At 36.8% G+C, this 25,543-nt stretch overlaps 1 protein-coding gene across 2 annotated transcripts in view; it reads right to left on the reverse strand.

Annotated features, from left to right (window-relative positions):
* The window catches only part of CYTIP (cytohesin 1 interacting protein), a 76,953-nt gene that overhangs the window by 14,174 nt on the left and 37,236 nt on the right, over positions 1–25,543 (reverse strand). The window contains exons 1-6 of one of the 2 annotated variants that reach the window (XM_003832709.6): positions 17,591–17,886; positions 8,482–8,531; positions 8,156–8,210; positions 4,645–4,747; positions 4,344–4,437; positions 1,137–1,206 (exon numbers count right to left, since the gene is read on the reverse strand). In XM_003832709.6, coding sequence (XP_003832757.1) covers positions 1,137–1,206; positions 4,344–4,437; positions 4,645–4,747; positions 8,156–8,210; positions 8,482–8,531; positions 17,591–17,764 — 546 coding nt within the window. In that variant the 5' untranslated portion in view covers positions 17,765–17,886. Of the gene's footprint in view, positions 1–1,136; positions 1,207–4,343; positions 4,438–4,644; positions 4,748–8,155; positions 8,211–8,481; positions 8,532–17,590; positions 17,887–25,543 lie in introns of those variants that run through there. The other variant, XM_063595377.1, reaches the window with a different exon arrangement.

Genomic DNA, 25,543 nt, shown 5'->3' on the forward strand with positions numbered 1-25,543 from the left:
TTTTAAGTCCATAAAAGATCTGAATAAAAAGATTGAGATCCTGAATTCAAAGTGAGAAAAGTGAAAGCCATAAAGATTTTAATTGCTCTCATTTATTTCATAAATACAATTCAATTCCTATCAAAATTTGAGCAGAGGTTTTTTCAAGGGATTTTATAAATTGATTTAACAAAGCACAGAGATAAGCACAGTGGCAAGAGTATCCAAACCAATGTTGACAAAGAAAGCAAGACTTGTTGATGAGTTGGATGTGGAGGAAGAAAAAGATACAAAATAAAATCCACTCTCTTGGGCTCAATAATTAATAAGCTCATATTTCATGAAGAAAACTAACAAATGGCAGCTATTTCTAAATAAAGCTGAAGTAAGCAACCTGCTTATAGTAAACTACAATCTCTGCTCAGATTGGCTACCTGGTTGCTCTGCAAGGGGGAGATTGGGATGCAGAGGTCACTGAGACAAACAGAGAGGTCTTTAGAACTATGACTCAGATGCATGAGTGAGGGTCTGGACTTCATGGCTTAGGAGACCCTCATCAGCCCAGAAAACTGAGATTTTTAAAAGCCTCAAAAAACCATCCCAGGGAATTTTCACTGGACCTCCTGCATTATTTACTATCTCTTGGACGCTAATTTCTTCCTCCTTTGAATTTGCTAGTGTATTTGCCAATGAAAGCAGATTCAAGGACAGTCACAGGATTAGACGGATAAGGTTTTTGTTTTAAGGATGAGGCAGAAGAGAAGGACACCAAAAGAGGACCCGGAAAAAGTGAAAAACCCAGGCCCTCCAACACACTTGGGAAAATAATGACCTTTTTCGTTTTAATTCCAAACAAAATGTAAATCAATAGAGATCACAGGTGCACTAATGAAGAGTTCTTCAAGTGGCGTGCCTTCCTGTTGCCTTTCTGAGCCTCATAGACACACAGAAGGAGGAAGAAAGAAAGTGATTTACACTGGTTTGCAGAATTTGATATTCCTCCAAAGGTAATTGTGCGGCTCTTGATAATTCAGCAGTTTAGATTCATCACGACATTTCTTTTTCAAGGGCTATCTCAGTTCCTCAAATAGATCTTTATTTTACCACTCACACATTCAAGGATGAAAAATGTGCCTCACTGCATTAAATTAAATTACCTTTAAAACCTGCAGCTTTGCTTCAAGCTCCGTTCTTTTCAGAATCATTGTTCCATTAAGAGTCTCTATCCTGTTTTAAGAAAAAAAAAAAAAAAGAGGAAGGTGGGGAGTGAGTAACATGAGTGATTCATTTAAATAAGTACCATACTACAGAGTACTACACTTTGAGCACATACTATACTAAAAACGAAATATAAATGTTACAGTTCTCATGGCACTTCGAGTAGCTGGACCAAAGCCAAATCTTCTGATAACAGAGAAAGAAAATGGGGGAAAACTCCCCTTGAGAAGGTGGCTAAAAGAAAGGATCCTAGTTAATTTGTAAACTATAGCTTATTTTATAGAAGTCACTATGTGACAATGATGGCTGCTCTCTACTAGAATCTGTTCTTGTGGGGATGGGCTGAATGACCTCACTCATTTGGTAAATATTTATTGGGCATCTACTATGTACCTGGATTCTAGAAACCATGCTGAACACAAGGGGCACAACAACAGAAATAATAGGCACTAGGGGCTTTCACAACCATGGAATTAACATGCTACTTCTTGAAAGAGGGAGAAATCCTTTCCTCCATAGGATTCTAGGAGGCTTTACCTCTGTAAATCGCCTTATAATTTTGGTACTAGAAGAAACAGAAGTACAACTACTATGAGATAATAACCTTCATATGATTCTTTATCTCAAAACATTCAGTTTACAAACTCTAATCCTAGAATTATCAACTTACCAGTGTTCTGTTCTTCCCACACCACACACATTTCTAAAAATAAAATACTTGTTCTATTCTGAGTGATTTGATTTGTTCTGTGTGTTCAAGTTAAAGGCTTTTATTTTGACTACTAAACCGTCAATCTGAATATGATTTAAAAATTTCATTTGTGAATCACACACCAATTTTTAAAGTGTTGGTTCAAGTTCCTTCTTGTAATTAAGCTGTACCTCTCTATAAAGATGCAAGGAATTTTTCAAGGCATGGTAAAAGCATTAAATGTGGAGATCAGTCTTCTTCTACTTCTAATAGCATCATGCCAGGAATAATCAGGTGGTAGCAAGCTATATACTGTCTGTTTTCTCCTTAAGGTGATCTTGACTCTCTGAGAAATAGTGGGAATCCATATGAATCTGTTTCATTGGGATTGAATGTCAGTTTGACCTGCTGAAGCAATAGATGTGTATGGGCAAAACTGCAACCATTGATTTGGCCATTTTCCTCAGTGTTTGTACAGACTGTCTCCCATTTTCCTGGATTTCCAACAGTTACCTCCATCTACAACCCCTATTTACCTGTGGTCTACCCTCTTCACCCATGTGGAACATGCTTTCTGACTCTAACTACCAGCAGTTCCCCTCAGACTCTGCACGGTTCCTCTCCTTTGGATCCAGGGTTCTCTAGAGCAAGAGCACCTCATCCTTTACCCTGAACTCACAGGACCTATAGAGTTGGATCAATTTGTTACCACCACCGTCTTTCAAATCTGCTCTCACAAACACCCAAAGCATCCTTTGAAGTTTTAGACCAGAATCACTGAAGAGCATCCAGCAGATTTTCTACTGGCAGCTTCCAAGGAGCAGCTGTAGCTGAAAAGGACAGATCCTGGCATCCAGAGCAGGTGGTCAAACCCCAGCCCTATCACTTACCAGTTACGTGACCTTAACTAAGCCCCCTCTAGGCTTCAGGCACTTCATCTATAAATATGAATAAAATTAACCTCATGGGTGGCTGTGAAGAATAAATGAGACAATATATGACCCACCTCAATCAGAATAAAACCCAAACTTGTTGGCATGTCCAAAGAGATCCATGGTCTGCCCCCAGGCCAACTCTCTGGCTTCATTTCTTATTATACTCTCTCTAATCCATCAAATACCAATTATACTGTCTTTTTCTCTTTCCCTTGTACATGCCAAGCCCATTGTGAGCACTCAGAGACCTCTCTCTTTGCCTGAAGTGCTCTTACGAGGAGTTCATTTGACCATCCTTCTCTTCATTTAGATCTCAACTCAAATATCGCCTCCCTAGAAAAGACCACTTTACACATCTAAGCCAAACTAGCAGCCTTCTTACCTAGCATGACAGGCCATTGCTGTTTTGCACTTTTCTCATAGTAGTTATCAATAACTGAAATATACACATTACTTAAATTTCAGGCTTTTCTGAGCCATTTCCTTCCATAACTATTAACGTACTATGAGAGTCTTTATCTTCGTCTCTCCTGAGCCTATCACAGAGCTGGAAACATAGTATTTGCTCAATAAATATGATTTTAATGAATGAGCGAATTTCATCATTTAACTATCCTAATAAGATTTTATTAGGTGCTAGTATTGTTATGGTAGAAAAATCAGTCAAACCTCTAATTGGGAAAGCCAGTGTTCTATCAAGAAGTTTGGGGCCAGGCGCGGTGGCTCACGCCTGTAATCCCAGCACTTTGGGAGGTGGAGGCGGGTGGATCATGAGGTCAGGAGATTGAGACCATCCTGGCTAACACGATGAAACCCCGTCTCTACTAAAAATACAAAAAATTAGCCGGGCATGGTGGCAGGCGCCTGTAGTCCCAGCTACTAGGGAGGCTGAGGCAGGAGAATGGCGTGAACCTGGGAGACAGAGCTTGCAGTGAGCCAAGATCGCGCCACTGCACTCCATCCAGGGCGACAGAGCGAGACTCCATCTCAAAAAAAAAAAAAAAGAAGTTTGGAATATTTGGAACATGTGGTGTGAGTATGTGTGTTTCAGGGTGGGGAGGGTTGAACAGACTATTCTTCCTTCCAAATGGAACACTAGAAGAGAAAAACAGGTGGCTTGTCACATAAGAGGAAAAACTCAGCCCTTCTGACCTTTGATTTGTTTTAGCTACAGGATTATATCAACCATGAAAATTGGATCAGTTCTTCCCAGTTTAAAGAGAATGTGTGCCAGTTTAATTGAATTTGACATTAAAAAAATACATTTTTAAAGGCCATCCTTCCCACACAGACGTTTGGGCTATTGATGTCCTCTGACTTCAGATGTTGACAGTATGTTCAAGTGTGAGGAATCTTGAGAAACAAAAGGAACTGATAATGTTTGTACCCCACTCTAAAGCTCCGGTGCACTGCCTCACTCCGTCTTGTAATGCTGAACAAAAGGCCTATTTATTCACTCATCAGGCATTATGAGAAAACATAACATTTTGAAGCCCCACGGGAACTAGACAGATAGTTACGTTAGCAGGTTTCCGGACGATCTGATCAGGTCAACGACTTGTTTGTAGGTAAAACCTTCTGTGCTCACACCATTGATATTTGCAAGGACATCACCTGGGAGATGCCAAGAAAAATGAGTGTTATGTTGGTTAGTTAAATAATCCCTCCTGACATGCAAATGAAACAAGCAGCTCCAAGTCTTAAAAACATAAAGGAGCCAAGAAAACTCAAAGCAACAAATACATCCTGACCTTCACTCTCAAAACATTTTATTTTCTTTCCATTTAAATGATTCCTAACATGAGCAAAAATTTAAGTTACCAGCTTGCAGGCCAGCACAGTGAGCTGGGCTGTCCTCCTGTATTTTGCATATCAAAGTGAACATTTCCGAGGAGCAGGCATTCTGATTCTGGGGCCTGTAAGACTGTAAAAATTAAGATGATATATAGTTACTATTTAACAACCTCAACATCTATTTGCCAAAATTTAAAATGATGTCAATTATCATTAAGCAGTATAATAGGTGAGTTCAAAGGACAAAGGATTTCCACTATAAACTAAATCAAGGTATCAATTTTGCAATTCTACCAGACAATCTGTAGCCAACTCCATTCATAAAGACATCTGTCATGAGAAAGAAAGTGAAATGAGAGTGGCTCAAGATTTTATATTTTCAAGCCCAAGATATCACCTGATGCTGTCACGATTTATTTTTAAAAATTGAGTTTCTCATTTCCCAATGGGATAAAACAACGATGGCCAAGTGCAATGAGAAAAATCCCTAAGTGGTTCTCCCAAGCTAAAACACTCATTATAGGAGTATGAAATTGTACACATGCAGCAAGGAGACATGCCAACAATGATTATTTTAAATCAGAGTTCTGCACATAATGACAATCTGCCCTGCATTTATTCAAAAGTACTATAATTGACTCAATTACCTTCATTTCTGAGCACCCTCTGGTATGCCTGTCCTGAATCCTCACCGGTTCATTAGTCACCCAACTAAATTAGAAAAAGTTAAGCTTCAACCCTTGCCTCAATTAGGCACAAGTAGTTTGGTGGTGGTGGGTTTTTTTATTTTTAATTATACCAAAACACTGAATAAATGTTTGCTAGATATAGTGTCCCAATGACCTATAACAAATATAATTTTCTTTTTTTCACACATTTAAATTATGAAGTCTAGTTCCACTTAGAAGCAAAATCAGTGTTCTGAGTAGAGTACATCTTTTAAACATCTGATTCCTAAAATTAAGCTACATTAAAGTAGTACTTCCGTGTGAAAAAATTGATGTCTGATGTTCATTCTTTCTTATTCAATAATCCCTGAGGCACCACAAGTCAGCCACGTGCAAGCAACTTCTAGAAACTTGGGTCTGTTCACCTCTAAAGGACTTCTATCTAATCTATAAGGCACTTAGAATCCCCATATCTTAAAGGTAGAAGGGACTTTAAAAGATCATGCACTATGTTCCCATCTATGTCAGAAACTTCATTGACAGCTTTCCTGCCAGGGGTCTTCTCAGTATAGCCTAGACCCTTCTGGAGATGAAAGACTGATCTAGTTCATGTGGTACATGAATAAAATATATAACTGACACTCCTTTGGGAAACCACTGTTCTAACAATTCTCATTAGCAGTGAGACCCTACCCTCCATTCCCAGAGATCAAAGTGAGTACAGTGCAGTGGAAACATGTTGATTTATGTAGCTGGCTCCTCCATATATGTTCACATTGGGTGTAAAATATGGTAGTTAGAAATAGAAAAAAACAGAAACCCCAAAGCTACAGAAAGTATTAATTGGATGCTTTTTTCTCTTACCCAGTCTTCTAGCTCCCATTAAGGGATCAGTGACACAATGATCACCTGCATTTCTTAGAGACACGAAGATCTCATTGTCCTTTCTCATGCCCAGTGACATTCATTCTAACACCAGTCATTTGTGGATCTTCTATTGGTAAGGCACATCACTAGGTACATTGCATGTATTGTTTCATTTAAAACTCCTAAGGACCCCATAAGGCATTAGGAGGATATGAATTCAGGTGTGCATGAGTCCAAAGTCTGCATGCCTATCGGGCTGCACGATTCTGATAAGCAGCATAAAACTAGCTCCCATGGAGAACCATGGATCTGGTCTCTTCCAAAGTGTCATTCCTCTAGTAGGCCACATCCCAAACATGTACTCACACTGCATGCACAATATGGGTACATGAGGTTCTATCTGATTTTCAAAAAGTTCCCAGCAGCATGTCTCCTATTTGTTAACTGCTGCAAATCTGATGAGTACTAGGGAATAGATTATGGTGTGTATTTGACAATGGAGAGCATATACCAGAGGGAATTTACAGGAGTGTGGGTTCCTGCATCACTGAGATAACACCTACATGCTGCCATTTAGAGGTGCCATTAGTTCATGTTGATCTACAAAAGTTCAGTGGTGTTGTGGCCTGACATAGTTTTGACTCTTGCTCCATGGAGAATAAGTGTTTATGGTATGGGAGAAAAACTTAAGAAAGTAGTGACATTATTATGGCAGTATAAGAAAAATAAAGAAAGGTGAGTAGTCGTTTATCCAGTTTTCAGTAGCCACTGCTGCACATCCTTGAGGATAATTCTCCTTTAAAAAGAAGCAGTGACAAAAAGCAGTGTCTCTACAACAGAATAGGGAGTAGTTCATATGACCGGGGAGTAAGAGGGAGTACTATGCTTCTAAAACCTATAGATTTCACCAATTACTGTGGTGAATTACAGATTTCTCCAAATTTAAAAGTACAAGAGTTAGGAAAGTAGAAGTGATCCTCTTTTCAAAGTGCCTTCTCTGTCTTCATTGCAGCTAAAGTTCCATTTTGTTTCTTTACTCATAAAACATGTTTTTCTTAGCAGTTTCCTGTTCCTAATCTTAAAATAAACACTGACTTTCCAATTGTGGGGCTGATATCACACCAAAGTTTTCTGAAAGCAGCAGTAAAGCTAAGATCTAAAATCTGATATAGAGTGTAAGAATATGATTATGCAAAACACATCCAAAAGACATGCAAACGTACTATGGAAAAAAAAAACAGAAATGCTTAAGCTACTACTGTTGCACTTAATTGGGTTAGACTTCATTTGACCTACCTCACCCATTTTACAAATGTGCTTATGAAAAAGCAGACAGCTAATAAGCAATGAAATTCTTAGGCAATTATGCTGAAACTTACAAAGACTTAAAAATTTCCTACAGCATGAGGCAATCTGCAAGTAGAGCCAAATGTTCTCAAGTGTTTCAAATAACAATTATAAAGCATTGTCATTAGGAAAAAAAGCTACAGATTGCTCATTATGTACAATATGAACTCTAGTAGCAAAACATACCAGGAGCTATCCATGAATATATGCATTCTATATACACAGATGTATAGTCTTTCGAGTGTCTCTTGAATGCCAAAGTAAATACTTAAAATCTGATACACAGTATAACAATATGATTATACAAAACACATGCAAATATATCAAGTACACATCTGTAAAATGTATTTCACTCTCTTATCTAAGACCTAGCTGATACCAACCATTTCTGATCAGTCTGGGACGTAAGGGAAGACTGAAGCAACTAAGCACAAACTGCTGAGCATATCGCAGAGGTTTTGTTATCATCTTCAATGTTTTCTTTCCTTAATAGTACTCAACACACTGAAAAACTACCCCCAAACAGCCACACACTGAATAAAAGTCATAGGCTCCATCATTCTCTAATCCTAACTTCATTTTTTCTTTGCACATAACATGACACTACCAATGCCACTTTCTTCCTTGGAAGTCTAGAAAATGTGAAAACTGCCCACCTGAATTTCAAATCCAAATGTTTCATTATCCTGCTTCTCCACAGTAACAAGCTTTCTGTAATAAAAATGTTTAAAAAAGAAACTGCGTGAAAATTAAAGTATCACATTTGGCACAGATCTATCATTAAAAATAACTGTCACAATTAAAAATAACTGACATTTATGTAAATTGTAGTATGTAAGATTCTGTGTGTGTGTCTGTATGTGTGCGTCTGTGTGTGTGCGTAGAGAGAGAGAGAGAGAGAGGGAGAGAGAGGAAAAAACAGTCTGGAGAGCTATGTTCCTAAATATTTTGGGAGAGACAAAAAATAATTCAATCTCTTTACCTTTGAGACCAGGAAAAGTCACTTAAAGAACTTGATCTGGTCAAAGCAAGCTGAAAAACACAAAAAGCATATAGTTATCCCAGGGTCTTCAAGATACACTGTAAAATGTTCTAAATCTCTCTCTCTCTCTCACACACACACACATACACACATACACACACACACACACACACACACACACACACACAAAACCTGTTCTTTACCACCTTCTTTGGCTCAGCTCCTGGGAAATTGTTGCATAAAGGCAGCCATTTCCATTCTCTACATTCTCTAGTGATAGCAGAGGAGAGTAGGGAGACAGGATTCTAGGCATTCCAATTAAAAGATTGAAAGAGGTTTAGACAGTAATACAATGTGGCAAAAGAGTTAAAATAATGTGGCAAAACTCCAAAGCTTCCAAAGAGAACTTCCTCTCTGGTCTGTATTTAAAACAGCCTCTGAAAGATTAACCATAGCAATTTGTAATCACACTGAAATCCAAAGAAAAATAGCATACTTAGAATGGCATATGAAACCCAAATACTTTATAGTTTTTGGAGATGATGATGAAATGACTGTGTTTACTATAATAATTCAATACGTTACTGTTTTTAGTAGGATAAAATAATCTCTAAACAACCAACTCACACACACAATTCAGGTAAAACCAGGAACTCAAAACCTCATTTCTGCTTATGATTTATTTTTGTAATAGTTTTGGAAGACTAACGTGAAATTTCCAGCCAAGAAAGGAAAGAAACCTCAGAATAGTGTCAATGGTATAAATAATATCACCTTCATTCCTCTGCACTTTTGGAAAAGATCATATAAACATAAGCTTTCAGGACACATTCTACCACTGTAAACAGAAGCAGCATCAACAAAAGGTGACAACTTATTTTTTAGGAAAATTGCAGAAGGTTTTTGTGTTTTTTTGGTTGGTTTGTTTCTTTGTTCAGGAAATGTTTATTAGCCCTATTCTCAAATGTTGCTTCAAGGGCCCAAAACATAAGCTACTAGCTAACCCATGGTTTTTAATTGTCAACCTGAAATGGTTGTCATATATAAATGAACACATAAAATATCAAGAGATCAATGCATAGTCAGTCCAGACAAAGCAAAATAAAATAAGTAAAGGACGAAAACTAGAAGGGGGAAAATATGTAGGAGATATTAATGCTTATGTGACAAGTTACACAAATGAAATGCTTATTAAGACATTCATTAGGAGTGAAGCCTACATAACTGTAGGAATTTTGAATTACCAGGTACCAAATGCCAGCATTTTCACAAATTTCCTGGAATGGACCAGTGTTAAGAATTCAGCCACCAGTCCATAAACTTAACGTAATGGAGAGGTGGTCTCTTCTTACCAATTTGCTGTAAATTAATTATATTTTCCTCTTTTGTTAGTTCTGGGCTTCAACTCACTTATATCGCAATGGAGACTGAAATAAATTGCTCAGACCCAAAAAGATTCTCTAGTCTTGCTAAAAAGTATCTCTTTTCAATTTATAAGCACTAACTGTGGAATGCCTACAAGGATTGGTATGGTTTGTTGTAACCTGATTTTGTACCTCGTATGTACCGTTACCAAGGATAAGGACTATTCATCTATGTTAGTGGGCTTCCTTGCAGAAAAGAGCCACAAACTTGATATTTCCAAGCATTCTCAGTCTCTCCCTTATATTGTACTCATATTTTCTTAATCTATTTTTATTATCTTCAGCTGCTTGTTTTCCGCCCTTAAGCCAAATTACATAATGATAACTAGGGCTTTTTTATTCTTTTTATAAAAGTTTCTTATACCTCTATAAATAAGGGCTTATATTTTTAAAGTATTACTCTTGCTATCAGTATTCATCATATTATTCATATATCCATATAGAGAGAGCTATATATATGTGTATACATATATGTATATATTTATATGAAATGCATACTGGATCAAATACTTCACATCTGTACATAATCATCTGTGTGATTTGGACCTCTTGGGGAATGTTATTTGTTTTACTTTCTGCCCCAATGCCCAGCACAGGGCCTGGAATAGAATGGAAACTTAAAAATAGAGAAATAGATAAAAATAAATAAACTACTAAACGAAAATGGAAGCAACTGACGTGGTTGAAGAGCCACATTAAATATTCACGTTCAGGAGAAATATGTAAAGATAGTCTTCAACATTGTCCTTTATTAAATTCAATATCATAGGAAAAACTCAAGGATAATCACTAAAATACATAAAGTAAAATTTAAAAATCTTAAATATGTAGCAAGCTTTAAAAATGAAAGAAAACAGACAACTGTATATCCATATGCAGAAGAAAGAAACTAGACCATACCTCTCACTCTATACAGAAATCAACTGAGAATAAGTAAATGGATCAAAACCTTCATGTAAAACCTGAGACAATAAAACTACTGGAATAAAACATAGGGGAAATGCTTCAGCATATTGGATTGGGAAAAAATTTTATGAATAAGACCTTCAAAAAACAGGCAACAAAAGCAAAAATAAACTAATGGGGTTATATTAAACTAAAAAGATTCTGCACAGCAAACAATCAACAGAGTGAAAAGACTACCTGTGGAATGGAAGGAAATATTTGCAAACTACTCATTTATATATCCAGAATATATAATGAACTAAAATACCTCAACAGAAAAAAAAAATTTAAAAATGGGCAAATGATCTGAACAGATGTTCCTCAAAGGAAGCCACACAAGACTGGGTATGGTGGCTCACACCTGTAATCCCAGCACTTTGGGAAGCCAAGGAGGGTGGATCAACTGAGCTCAGGAGTTCAAGACCAGCCTGGCCAACATGGTGAAACCCCGTCTCTACAAAAATACAAAAATTAGCCAGGCATGATGGCAGATGCCTGTAATCCCAGATACTAGGGAAGCTGAGTTGGAAGAATCGCTTCAACCCGGGCGGCGGAGGTTGCAGTGAGCTGAGATCATGCCATTGCACTCCAGCCTGGCGACAGAGTGAGACTCCATCTCAAAAAAAAAAAAGAAAAAAGAAAGAAAGAAAAAGAAGACATACAAATGGCTAACAAATATATGAAAAAATGCTCAATATCACTCATCATTGGGGTAATGGAAATTAAAACCACAATGAGGTATCATCTCACACCAGTTAGGATAGCTATTATCAAAATGACAATAAATAATAAATGCTGGTGAGGATAAGGAGAAAAAGGAACTTTCATACACTGTTAGTGGGAATGTAAATTAGTACAGCCACTATGGAGAACAGTATGGAGGTCCCTCAAACAACTACAAATAGAACTACCATATGATCCCGCAATCCCACTACTGGGAATTCATCCAAAGGAAAGGAAATCATTATATCGAAGAGACATCTGCACTCCCATGTTTATTACAGCACTATTCACAATAGCCAAGAGATGGCATCAGCCTAGGTGTCCAACAACAGATGAATGGATAAAGAAAATGTGGCATATATACACCATGGAATACAATTCAGCCATAAAAAAGAATGAAATCCTGTCATTCACAGCAACATGGATTGAACTGGAAGACATTATGTTAAGTGAGATAAGCCAGGAATAGAAAGTTAAACACCACATGTTCTCACTCATATGTGGAAGCTAAAAAAAGTTGATCTCATAGAAGTAAAAAGTAGAACAGAGGATACTAGAGGCTGGGAAGGGTTGGGGGAAGAAATGGATAGGGACACATTTGTTAAAGGATAAAAAATTACAGCTAGATAGGAAGAATAAGTTCTAGTGCTCTATACTGTAGGCTAACTATAGTTAACAATAGTATATCATGTACTAGTTTCAAATAGTTAGAAGGAGGATATTCAACAGTCCCAAAACGAAGAAATGATCATTGTGTGAGGGAGGTGATGGATATGTTAATTACTCTGATCTGATCACTGTACATTCCATGTATCAAAACATCACTATGTATACCATGAGTATGTATGATTATATATCAACTGAATAAATACAAATTTTAAAAATCAAAAAATTTTAAATGAAAGAAAACAGACAAGAACAAAAAAAAAAATTCAATCCGAAACAAGAAATGCAAAAAAAGTACTAACAGAAAACAAAGATAGTAGTGCCTTAGTACATAGCTGCTAAGTGGATGAATGGTGGCAAGAATTAATAAATTATTAGTAAAATTTTGAGCCTTGTCAATTTTAAATACCCTTTTAGTATGCCAGAAATCAGTGCATCTATTAGGAACTTCAAGATTTCATCCAATCGGTCTTTTGAATCAAAAGTCATTCTGGATAGATTCAAATGTAAAATCTTTTAAACCACAGGACAGACCTGAAGCCTCTATAGATATTTCCCCCACCACTCTACTTCTAACCTTTCTATCTAGCTAATTGACTAGTTAAAGATGAAAATATTTGTCTAGCACAACATGAGAAGCATAGCAGATTTTCAGTTCCTGTGGACTGACTAATTTGGGTTATCAGCAACACCAAAAGTCAGATTAAGTCAAATTACAAATTAGTTTCCATTCGGTATTAGCTAAGAGGCTGTTTCAAGCACCTAACGCTTAAACAAAAAACAATTTAAATAAATTAAGTACCGTCAAATTCTCTGACACGTGCCACGTCTTGACACAAAGCCTACTTGTTTTTGATCTGGGCTGTCAGACTCAGGCGATGTGGAAAGGAATGTTCCCAGGGTTCGAAACTAGCTCACACACCAAACTACCTGCCTAAAGTGAAATGAAGTGTGTCTAAGGTCTTATCAAGGGTTTTGCACTTTGAAAAAAAAAAAAAGTCTTTCCTGCCCCCCTTTCCCTAGGGCGAGCAGCCTTATTCAAGGATCTGACCAGTGGGGTCTACGTTCCCCAGACAGCCCTCCAGTCAGAGCCTTTTCTAAGGGTTGTAGTGATGGCACCAAAAATCATGAATGAGGAACTGGTGTGCAATTCACAGCATATGCTGGCAACAGCTGTCTTTTATTACACATTATCTAATATGAGAAATCTAGGTTTAGCAATTTGGCAGGCTTGCAAACTACACATTCAATTATGACTGCTGAATAGACAAAGCTTCTTAACTCCTTGCTAGCCATAATACACTGATACCTAGGGTTGGGCTTACGATCACTCTTCTGTTTTTAGTCAGATGACTTAAAAGATCAGGCATTAATATTCAAAATTTAATTTCTTCTGCTCTGCAGTGATTCCACACATTCCTCTTCAGTGGGAAACCAAGACCAAATACTTCAGCTGTCAATTTCTGAAAGACAGGAGTAACTGGCAGCTCAGCCAGATAGCCAGCTCTCCTTAGAGAAGCTCAAAGTTCAACACTTTAGGCACTTCTGGGTTACAGAGGTTACTTCCTCCTGGTCCCCACTCTATATACTCATCTCCTGAAAGTGTTGGGGAGGGTGCTGGGGAGAGGTTACCGATTCGAGAGTGAGGTTTTTTGTCACTGTTACTTGTTTCAAAGGCCCCAAAATTATGTGCTCTGCTCCCTTTCCAGTCCCCTGCCTCACTCCCCAATTCTTCCATGCAACTCCCACCCACTTTTAAATAAGGAGCATTAGGATATCAACGCTCCACAGACTATTCAAAGATGCAACAAAATAATGGAGCTGAACTTAATTTCCTGACGTTAAGTGCCCGGAGAAACCGAAATACAATACCGCCATTTCCAAGTAAGGTCTGATTGTGGGCTCACAGACTCTTCAAGAAAAATTATTGGATATTGACCATGCATGCCACAATACAGATTAAAGAATAATTTTCAAAGTCTTTTGTAGTGAAATTAGCACAGTTTTCTACCTAAAATTGTCATGAGGTGATTAAAATCCTCTGGTGTAGTTCAGGACAATTGGGAGTTACGGCACCTGATGGGTGTGCTGCCGGACACACCGTGAAAGCTCCTGCAGGGCAGAGCCCAGCCCAGCAGTGTACACATCCCAGAGCAGAGCACACATTCCCTATCTGAACTTATAGATGAAATCAGCCTGCCAGAAGTTGCCTATTTAGCAATAATGTGATAACTAAAAGAAAATTAGGAAAAGAGAGTCAGTCTGTGGTACCACTGAAGTTTGTGGACTTGTTTGTCAGGTCCCTGGTTCTCACTATAGCATTCTGTAAAAACTGCTTTCCAAAAGCAACGTACTACAGTTATGAGAGTGGGTGGTAAGACAATCACTACTTCTTTGACATCATTGATAGAGACTGTCCTTAATTCCTCCTGTCTCCTTCCTACCGAGCTTTCCATTGCAAAGATTTTTTTTCTTTTGCCCTAAAACTATGTTCACAAGTAGAAGCCATACTGGGGTGTCTGACACTTCCTATCAGTACAGGTAGTGAGATAATATGCACACAGAGAAATCTATTTTTAAATAATTCTGAATGTAAACACCCAATAGATTCTGAAGACTAATTTGAAACTACAAGCTAACCAGATATAGCTTTGCAGAAACCAAAGCCAACAACAACAAGAAGTATGAGCTGTTGACGTCAGCCCTGAAAGTGTTGAAAATAACAGTAGGCAGAGAAACACCTGCTCATGTGATTGCCTCACAAGGATCTTGTTGCCTGCAATTTAGTCAGTGCCAAATGGGTGATTATTCTCTAAAAACCAGTTAAAGGAAATGAACATCCATTTGGAAGATTGTGAAATGTTGGGATAAACTTGCATCAAGTCTCATTGATGATAATTGTACGGAATCAGAACTATCATGTACAAGAAGTTTTGTTTTGCTATTTTTTAAAGCAATTCTCACAACAGTAAGAAAAAGCTGTTTGAATATGGAAAGTCTACCACATGAAAGAATTTGAGAGAAGGGGAATGAGAAGACCTAGAAAAGATGAGAACATCTGCATAAATTAATTAGTATGGGGATGTGTGTATGCCTGTGTGCATATGTGTACATGTACATATGCACATACACACACACACACACACGTGTATTTCATATGCCAAAATCCCTCTCTTTATCCTCCTCTGATAATCAGCCTCTCCTACTGATTGCCTTCTTTCAGTTCACGCTATCTTCACTCTGGCTTAAAACCAGATGTGACTCCTCTGTCTTCAGTCCCTTTCATATTAAAGCCTTTCAGTCTCCTTTCTGTTCCCCCATTTCCTCTTTCTCCAACTACTGCAAAAGTTCCTCCCTCACCACTAGTCTCTACTCACTAATCCACTACATTTCTACAATAAGGTTCCTGAAATCCTCTACTTCTCAAACACGTTCAGTGGCCCTCGTGCCGGCTTTTTCAGGGGAAGTTGTCCAAGTGTTCTGTAAAGCAGCCCAGCGCTGAGATCTCCTCTCACCTCCTACACACTAACCAGGTTCTCCTGACACACTTAATATTGTGTTGTTACACAAAAAAGTCCTCCAGGCACCAGGATCTATGCCTCAGCTTCAATTTCTCCCTTGCTCTGGAATACCCTTCAATATCTGGAATACCCTTCAATGTCTCGAATATCTATTTCCAAGGCTATATTTACAGATGTTTCACTTCGATGAGAGTATTCATGTTGTTTTACTTTGCAGAAAACCCATTCTTTCTGCTTACTGAATTGTAAACAGTATATGGGTAGGAAACATTCCCTTCTCGTCTTTTTACCTCCTACACTTAGCATGATGTCTGTCTCCTTGTAGGTGCTCAGAAACCATGTGTTGCATTGAATTGCATGGGCTAGAGAGTAGATCAAATGAGTAAGGTTGCAGGTATGGAGGACATAGAGGGTGGAAAGTTCCCACCCTGATTGAAAAAGTACCCACAGTCTCCAGCAAAAAAAAAAAAAAATCATAGCCTAATCAAGTGAACCATAGTTGGTGTGATAGTGTCATGGCAAATATAAAGAAAATCTGACTGCTTTATATCTGAAAACTGAAAAAAGATGTCAGCATTTCTCATGTTGCTTTATCTTCAGACAGGTTGTAGATTGATAAAATGTTCATCATTACATTAAACTTTGTATCATAAAAGCACTTTAGATTGAGAACAATCAATAATCCAAATCATGGAAAATTGTGCCCTTATCTTCACTCTGAAAAATACCAAGGAATCAGCTATATACATCACTGAAAAAAGATCATGTCTCTCCCACTATGCCATACCTCTCTAATCCTGAATTTAGAAGGCTTAAGAGAAGCACATGATTGTACATGCAAGACTTAAGCGCAAAAATTCTTGCTCTAGGGCAATTCTAAATATTTTCTGTAGAAATGCTACATCGAAATTCAAATATGTACCTGGGGATTTAGAGCAAGTTGTTTAAAAAAAATCCTGAGGAGGTATTATGGTTAAAAAAAAAATTTTTACATGTTAGAAATTGAAGAACGAAAAAATCAAAATAAATTCAGTTAGACATAGATTTTTCCAAATGAGTTTTCATCCCTAGAGACAAACTTTGCAATAAAAATATTAAAATGGCATAATCTAGCATTTAATAAACACACACTGAATGCCAGTCACTGTGTTAGGCACTGCACAGTTCCTTATTTAACCGACATAAGAACCCAATAAGGGTGGTTCTATTATTAACTCCATTTTAGAAAAAACAAAACTGAAGCTTAGAGAGGCAAGTGGCTTGCTCAAGATCCCACAGACACTAAGTGGTGAGCTGATATTCAATCTGGCACTCATCTATCCAAAAAAAAAAAATCTTACTTTCCAATAGCCTGAGGTATGTGCCAGCAACCCAGAGCTGAAGATAATTAGTCAACAAAATTTGTCCTCAGAAAAAGTATTTCTTATTTGATTATGAACTGAAATGACCATCAAGGACTGCAAGTAAGGATGGAAGGGAAAGAATCAGTGGAGACACAATGGGGAAAAGAGCATTAATTCTCATACTGGTTGTATCTGTATAAACCATCTTCAAGTTTTTAATGCTTAATGATGTTTATTTTACCTGAGCACTTCTTCAAATAAGAAAAACAATCTTAATTTTTCCCTTGAAAAAAAAGTTTGATTGTGGTCTCAAATCTTTGGACTGGTTCACCTAGCTCCCTGAGCATCTCACCTCCTTCACCCATAATAATCAGCCAGTAATTCCAAAGCCTCTAAAATATCACCATTAGTATGAAGTCAGACAAACATATCACTCTGCCCTCAAGAGAATGTGAACACTCTAAAGGGTACAAAATAGCAATCATACCTGCTTTCGTCCCCGAGGCAGAGTAGCCACCGTGTCTGCTAGCATTTGAATCCTTCTATTATCGTCCATTGTAAGGCTGCCTGTGAGTGTGGAGTAAGAGCTATACGCTGGCCCAGCGCAGAAGTCCGCCAAATTGCCATTGCTGCTGTGTTGCAGGAGCCTTTGTAAAGACATTGTGAATAAAGATCACTCCAGCTAGCACATGGTTGAGTGGCCTTGCAGGATGGGGGAAGCTAAAAGTACAACTCTGACAAGTAATCAAAAGTAGCAAAGCAGAAAGAGCCCATGTGACCTCTGTGGTTTGAGGAACTTGTTACACAAACCCTATCTTGCTATTCACTCCCATTTCTCAAAGCTTTTTTTCTTTAAGCTCCTGAGAGAACCTGGAGCTAATTTTTACAATTTAAAGAAAAATCAACTTATTTTTTCACCTCAAACAGCCAGAATTCTTACGCTTTTATGTTCTGTGGCAAGTTGCATTCACACCACCATTTGCCATTTTTTTCTTTAGAGAAGAAAGAAAAATGTCCCCAAGTGCTACCATTTGTTTCCCATCCATTCTCTTACTTAACATTAGCAATGCAATGCAGAAGTCAGCACACGAGGACATTCAGTTCTTGTGAATATGGGCAAGAATTACAGGTGCCGGTCATAATGTTCTCTCTCGAAGTCCTTGTAATACTGTACTTTCCCTGAAGTATACCCTAGATCATTAATGTTCATCAAAAAGACATTATATCTGCCACTGAGGTTGTAACCATTCAGTATTCTTCTGGTTGTCCTTTTACTACTTTGTCCTTACAAAAATTACCCATGATCTTTACAAAGTACAATGGGAAGGGAAAGCCAGCACATTTAGGGCACAATGTTGCCATTTCTTAGACGAGACTTTGCGGCAGCATCAGCAAGTGGTCCCAGGGGAGGAAAGGAGTGGGCAGGAAGGTAACAGGCAAACCAAGGTGGCACCAAGAACATTGCCTGTTGGTCCCTGCATGTGCATATGGGTCAAGGGCACCATCACCAAGTACTCAAGATCAGATGCTTTTTTTTTTTTTCCTTTGACTGAGGTTGGGGGCAGGTAGTTTTGAGAGAACTGGTTTCAGTGGAGGAGTAGGGGAGGCAAGTAAAAGGAAGAATCGAAACAAAAGTCAAAAAGAGAAGTTTTATATGGCACAAAAAGTCAAATGTGCTTTTTAAAATCTCTGAAGATCAATACTAGCATTTGAAAGAGTTAGCAAATCTTTGAACTAAAATGAAATGTGTGTGTACTGGAAGTGAAGATGAATTCAACTCAAGTAGAAATTGCCAAATATAAATAGTAAAATCTGAATTAATAGTGCTTCAAAAGTTGAAGCCAATTATAGATTTTAAAAACTCTATCACAGCATGACTCATTATACTGGAATTGAATTTTGACATGGACAAAGTGATATCACCACAAACATATAACGGTCTAAATCAGGAATTAAAAACACATACGTTTTCAGAAGCCAGGTAAGTAACATAAATGTGTAAGGCAAAAGGGAGTGGTAAATACCTTGGCAACTAAAGAATACACCAATTATAAAGATATTCACATAAAATCTATATTTATAGATATGTACAGATATGTATACAGGTATATGTGGGGTGTGCGTGTGTGTGTGTGTGTGTGTGTGTGTGTGTGTGTATTAGGAAGACAGAGAGAGAGATTGATTTTAAAAACATTTTCAGGCTAAGAGGCACATAAATTAAATCAACACTATTAATGGACGACAGCAGTCCACTGTACCCTAGGAATCTGATAAAGTTAGGTAAATATTTTTAATTTTTATTCTTAATATTTTAAAATGCCAAATGGAAATTATACATTTGCTTAATATAAGGCCACCCACTCAGGCCAACTGACTCACCCATTTTTATAAATGACTACTAAAATTGTACCAATTCATTGTAATACTGACCTTAAGCTGATGTAAATCATAGATCATCATTCAATTAAGAAACTGGAAAATACTTATTACTTAACTCATGAAATGTGTTAACAAGTAAAATTTTTCAAATAATGGGATACCTGGATACAAAACAAGGGTCAAAAGTACCTCTGACATCCAGCCAGCCCATATCAATGTGGTCACACCTGTTAATTACAAATTTTTGACCTAGTCTATTTTTATTGGTCATTTCCCTGTTCTGTCAGTGCCTGTGTCATGCCAGTCACTAATATCATGATCAAAAGTGTCCCTTGTGATAAAGGGTGGAGAAACAGTAATCTTTTAAGGGGAATGTGACTTCCAAACAACAAATCCTTGACTTACAAAGGTGTTCTACTGTTTAGAACGTCTCTTTTCTTTTAGGATTTACCTTAGGAAAATTATAATAGACCAGACTCTCTTCCCCTTCAGCCTCCCGTTTATTTTAGAGAGGTGATTCTGGAAATGAATTGGATCAAGCTACCTAGGTACTCAAAAGATTTCAGGAGTATCTCACTGTTCACAAAAAAATAAAATAAAATAAAAATTATTTTATATTGCCTGATTTCATTCTCTGAAATGTCATATCATTTTTTTAGATTCTTCTTTTGAGACTTAATATATTCTAGTTAGGGCAATAGTTAATTGTATACAAATCTGTTTCTCTGCTAATGTCCAATTTCCTTGAAAGCAAGGAACATCTTTTATCTTTAAATGTATACTTTATGTCCTACATACAAAAATTGTTCAATAAATGTTAATAAAAAGAGAAAGGTAGGTATTAAACAAAATGATTAAACAATAGTGTTCTGTGGTATTAATAAGGAAAAAAATTAATTTGGTAGGAAATGTATGTACTACAAGCCCATATTCCAAAGTGCTACAATTTTCACTAAGGGGTGATCTGAGAGATGAGGACAGAGTCTCTTAAAAATACGTCTCATCTGCCTTATGCTCTAAAAGCTAATATTTGTTATGTGGGGCAAAGCTCTTATTTGGAACATTTTGTTCATAAATATGCAAATACCCTTGGAAGGAATTAATCTTTAGTACAAATGAGATGAACACTGAGGGCCTACAACATGGAGATTTGGTAGAGTCAGGTGAGAGGAATATACCTAAAGCACGGAACAGAGAAAGAAAGGTGGAAAGGTTTGCAAGACAAACTGAGCCAACCTTACAATCATCCATGAAAATCTTAGGCAGCTGTAAGAGGGTTGACAACAGGGTTCCAGTGTCACACTACTTAGATTCAAGTCCTAGCTCTGCTGCTTTAAAGGCTATGGACTGAGTTGTATCCCCCAAAAATTCATACATTAAAGCCCTGAGCTTCAATGTGTCTGTATTTAGAGATAGGGCCTATAAGGAGGTTAATGAATCATTTAAGGTTAAACGAAGTCATAAGGGTAAGGTTCAGATCTGATAAGATTAGTGCCCTCATAGGAAGAGGTAGCAGAGGACTCTCTCTCCACCATATGAGGACACAGCAAGAAGGCAGCCTCCTGCAAGCCAGGAAGAGAGCCCTCACCAGGAACTGAATCTGCCAGCACCTCAATCTTGGACTTCCCAGCATCTAAAACTGTGAGAAAATAAATTTCTATTGTTTAAAGCCACCCAGTCTATGGTATTTGTTATGCTATGGTATTGGTTATGGTGGCTTGAACTGACTAATACACTCTCTAAACTTTAGTGTTCACATATCTAAAACAAAAATTTGCAGGAAAAAATAGACAGAATAGCCCATGAATAGCACATGGTATAAAGTTAGCTATATCTACTGAATTTTGCTTTAAGTAACAAGCCTTCAAAAGGAAAAGCTAAAAAAGGATATAACATGAATTCTATATGAATAGCCCTATTCATTACTAAGTGCCTCTATGTGCAGCAAGGATGCCCTTGCTCACCCTGAAGAAGTCTAAAGGCTACACAATACATGTGAATTCCTTACCATCGAATATCAAGATGTGTTTGAAAACCATTATCAGAGCCAATGTGTGAAATTTCTGGATTATTGTAAGACACAGAAGAAGAGTAACTGGTTGCTTAAAAAATGAGACTTCCTCTATGCCTTTCTGATCTTAAGATAGTTGTTGAGTTTTTTGTTTGTTTTATTTTTGCTATTTGCCTTTATTTGCACAAGAAGATTTTATCTGGCTTCCTGGAACATCACAGGATTTTGTTTTGTTGTGGTTTGGTTTGCTAATTTGTTTTATTTTGGCCTTTTGCCTTCATTTGGAAGGGAAGTTTTTATTTGGGTCTCTGGAATGATGTAGGAGATGTGTTAAAGTCACATAGACAATATTTGAATATTGTGCCTTTGAATTTATATAAGGTAAATTTGATTTAGTAAAGTTACTCTCATATATGAGGATCCACTAAATGTGAAAACTGCTCTGTCCTATGTATCACCTTATTTGAGTGATGGAGCTGGGTAGACAGATGTCCTCATCCAACTCAGTGTGGATCACTGGAATTATGAACACTACTCCCCAGAGAGTAATAGCCTTCTTCAGAAAAGGATAAACTAAAAATTTGTAACTAGGACAAGCCCTGAAAAATAGGCAGCTCAGGAAAGGAAAATAACAGAAACAAAGGTCATAAAGACCCTATATTAGAAATCCTAGTGTGATATAAGCCAAATATTGGCTTAGAGTTGTGACATGCATGTTTAAAACAACACAAAGAAAAACTTTAAACCTAATATAAATAATAGCTAGCAATACATCAAATCTACTATGTTTTTAATACAAGTGCAAGGAAATAATTTTCTGATTTATTCAAGTTTAATTCAATCAAATCATGAAGCTATGGGTAGATTGCAATATCATTCAAGGGATTAAGCCACTAAATTCAATTGGGGCTTTAAATAGATTATCTAGATCAGTGTTTCATGAAATAACTCAGTAAGATAATTCCAACACTCTTTTAGATATAAAAGTAGACACATTCATTTGGTGCACTTATCACCTAGAAACATCATTAACTGCACTTTTAAATATTCCTTTTGCAACTTTATCTATTTCAGGTTTAGGGGGAGTACTTTGAGCATGTTGGGCATATGGCAGAGATGGCTTCATGTTGAAGGGTCCATGCTGAAGGTACACAGTAGTATTGGGGCCACTTGGAAGCAGTCAGGATGTGCATAGGTTTTAAAAGGCAGCTTCTCCTGTGGACTTATCCATATATCTATACAAAATGCTCTGTGAATGCGGGTTGTTTTGAGTCTTAAGAGGTAGTCTATGCAATGATTTTAAAACTGTACTCATGAAAATGTAAGGAGATCCTTTGAATGTCCTGGGAAATAAGGGAAGAAGAAGAAAAAGAGAAAGGTATGAGAGGGGGATTCTGAGACTTTCAGCCCTGACATCAACCATTGTAGTTGTAATTGCTTTGCTTTATATTGTGTTCCCATTCATACCACATAATTTAATCGGGTTAAAAAATAAAACTGAATGAAAATACAGGCTTATAGAAAACAGAAAAGACTCTTCACATAGAGTGTGAAGAACAGTAGACTATTGAATCCCTCTGTAAAAAAAAAAAAAAAAGCGTCAGCCCTCTAATGAGTTCCCCAATTTCTACAGACTGTCACCTTTTTGGAGAGATAAAGCCCTAACAGCAAAAATCCCTTTAAAAAGAAACACAAAGTAACCAGGATAACCAATAGTTAAAGGAACCCTAATTCTGGATTTGTTTAAAATTCATTCAAAACAAACTTTTGTTCATTAACCTATTAAGACAAAGGTAGAAAGGGTTTAACTCAACCGGAATGAACAACATTTTTGTACTAAGGGAATTGTTCTATAATATGAAGATGTCTTTCCAAGAAAGATTAAAGCTTTAAGAGAAATATATAATTGGTTGACCACTTATTACCCGGAGTATTTTCCTTCTTTGAGGACTATTGTATTTTTTAAAAAGTAGCTATTTTTATTTTAAAGTTACTTGATTAATAAAATATTTAAGAATATGTCCAATCAAGTATAAACGTCAAGATCAAGATATAGAGGCATATAGAGATCTACCTGTCTATATAGAGAAATGGATAGATAATTTTCATTTAGTTTTATTTTTAACCTGATGCATATATATCTTTATCTTGCTGCCATAACAACCATGAAATAAATGAATTGTATTCACCACACCCAATAGAAATTGGCTTCAGTGAAGAGGGCTGTTTCTATTTGAATATAGGAATAATTTATTTTATTTTATTTTATTTATTTATTTATTTGAGACGGAGTCTTGCTCTGTCGGCGAGGCTGGAGGGCAATGGTGCGATCTCGGCTCACTGCAAGCTCCGCCTCCCAGGTTCACGCCATTCTCCTGCCTCAGCCTCCCGAGTAGCTGGGACTACAGGCGCCCGCCACCACGCCCAGCTAATTTTTTTGTATTTTTAGTAGAGACGGGATTTCACCTTGTTAGCCAGGATGGTCTCGATCTCCTGACCTTGTAATCCACCCGCCTCGGCCTCCCAAAGTGCTGGGATTACAGGTGTGAGCCACTGCGCCTGGCAGGAATAGTTTACTGAAATGAGTTCATTCAAATCTATTTGAGGCAAAGAGCATGACCTTAGGCAATAAAATAAAATCACTAAATTTCTGCATTAAAAAGAAATTAAATTCAATGTAATAGATGTCACAGCTATTAAGATTGATTTTTGCTTTTAAAAATTCCAAGTAAGCTGGGGATAGAAGGAAAAATACCTTACCATAATGAAGAGTATCTACCAGAAATACCCACCCAACATTAACCTTAATATTGAAATGTAAATGTTTTCATTATTGTAAAAAGGCAGACCACGATGACCATAACCATCATCACTCTTCACAATTTTACAGTATATCACAAACAAAAGATATTGAATTTATAAAGAAACACAATGAAACTGTCAAGTTTGTTGATTATATGGCTTCATAACTAGATTATCCAGGACAATTCATGAAGAACAAAAACCTGGTGAGAATTTTTCTGAAGTATAGCATTCAAAAGACAACATACAAATATAAAGAAACAAGCTTCTTATACAATAACAGTTATGTTATATATTTGTTAATATATTATACTATAATATTATCTTATTACAAAAGAACTTATAAGAATGGGAGAAAGACACATCAAAATAGCCAAAAAGTCATAAAACAGAAATGAATTTAGCAAGCATTCTTAAGATGTTATGAAGAAAATTCTAGAGTCCAGACTAAGGAAAGGTATGCCATGTTCTCATATGAGAAGAGCCCATCTTGTAAATACGTTTATTATCCCCAAATGTTCTAAAATAGTTCACTGCAAGTCAAAATCTCTGTAGGTTTTGTGTGTTTGCTTGCTTGTTTGTTTATAAAGTTTGACACACGTTCTCACACTCATCTGAAAGAGAAAGTGCACAAGACTAGCCAAGAAAAATCTGAAAATAAAAGAGGTAAGAGATAGAGGTAAGGATGGACATTGGGAAATCTATCTTTAATATTATATGGGTTAGAACTGTATTGTCAAACAGGAAAGGTCAATAAAAAGAATGTCTATAAATACAATATTACCAAAGAATAGAGACGCCCCAAACATACACATGCATATGTAGAAATTTATATTTCCAAGAAGTTATTTCAATGCCTTAGGAAAAGAATATATCTTCCAATAAATAAGACTGGAACCCATTTGAAAAAAATTAAATCTTAGCTTTTTATGATAATATAATAGTAATTTCCAGGCAGCTTAAGGAGTTAGAAAAGTAAAAATAATTTAAAATCTATAAAAGAATAGCAGAAAATATAGAATATTTAATATAATTAGGTTGGGAATGCTTTTCCTAACAATACATAAGAGCCCAGAAAGCATTAGCAATGTAAAGATGAAAAACTTCTGTTCAATGAAAGCTATAATGTTCATAGGTGAAAGCTAAGTGAAAGATAGCAAGAAATTATTTGTGACAGAAAATTGCTCAATGGTTGTAATAGAGTTCTTAAAATTATACTTCTCAACAAAGTATTTTTAAATAGCAAAG

Source organism: Pan paniscus, chromosome 13 (assembly GCF_029289425.2).
Source record: "Pan paniscus chromosome 13, NHGRI_mPanPan1-v2.0_pri, whole genome shotgun sequence".
Taxonomy (NCBI): Eukaryota; Metazoa; Chordata; class Mammalia; order Primates; family Hominidae; genus Pan; species Pan paniscus.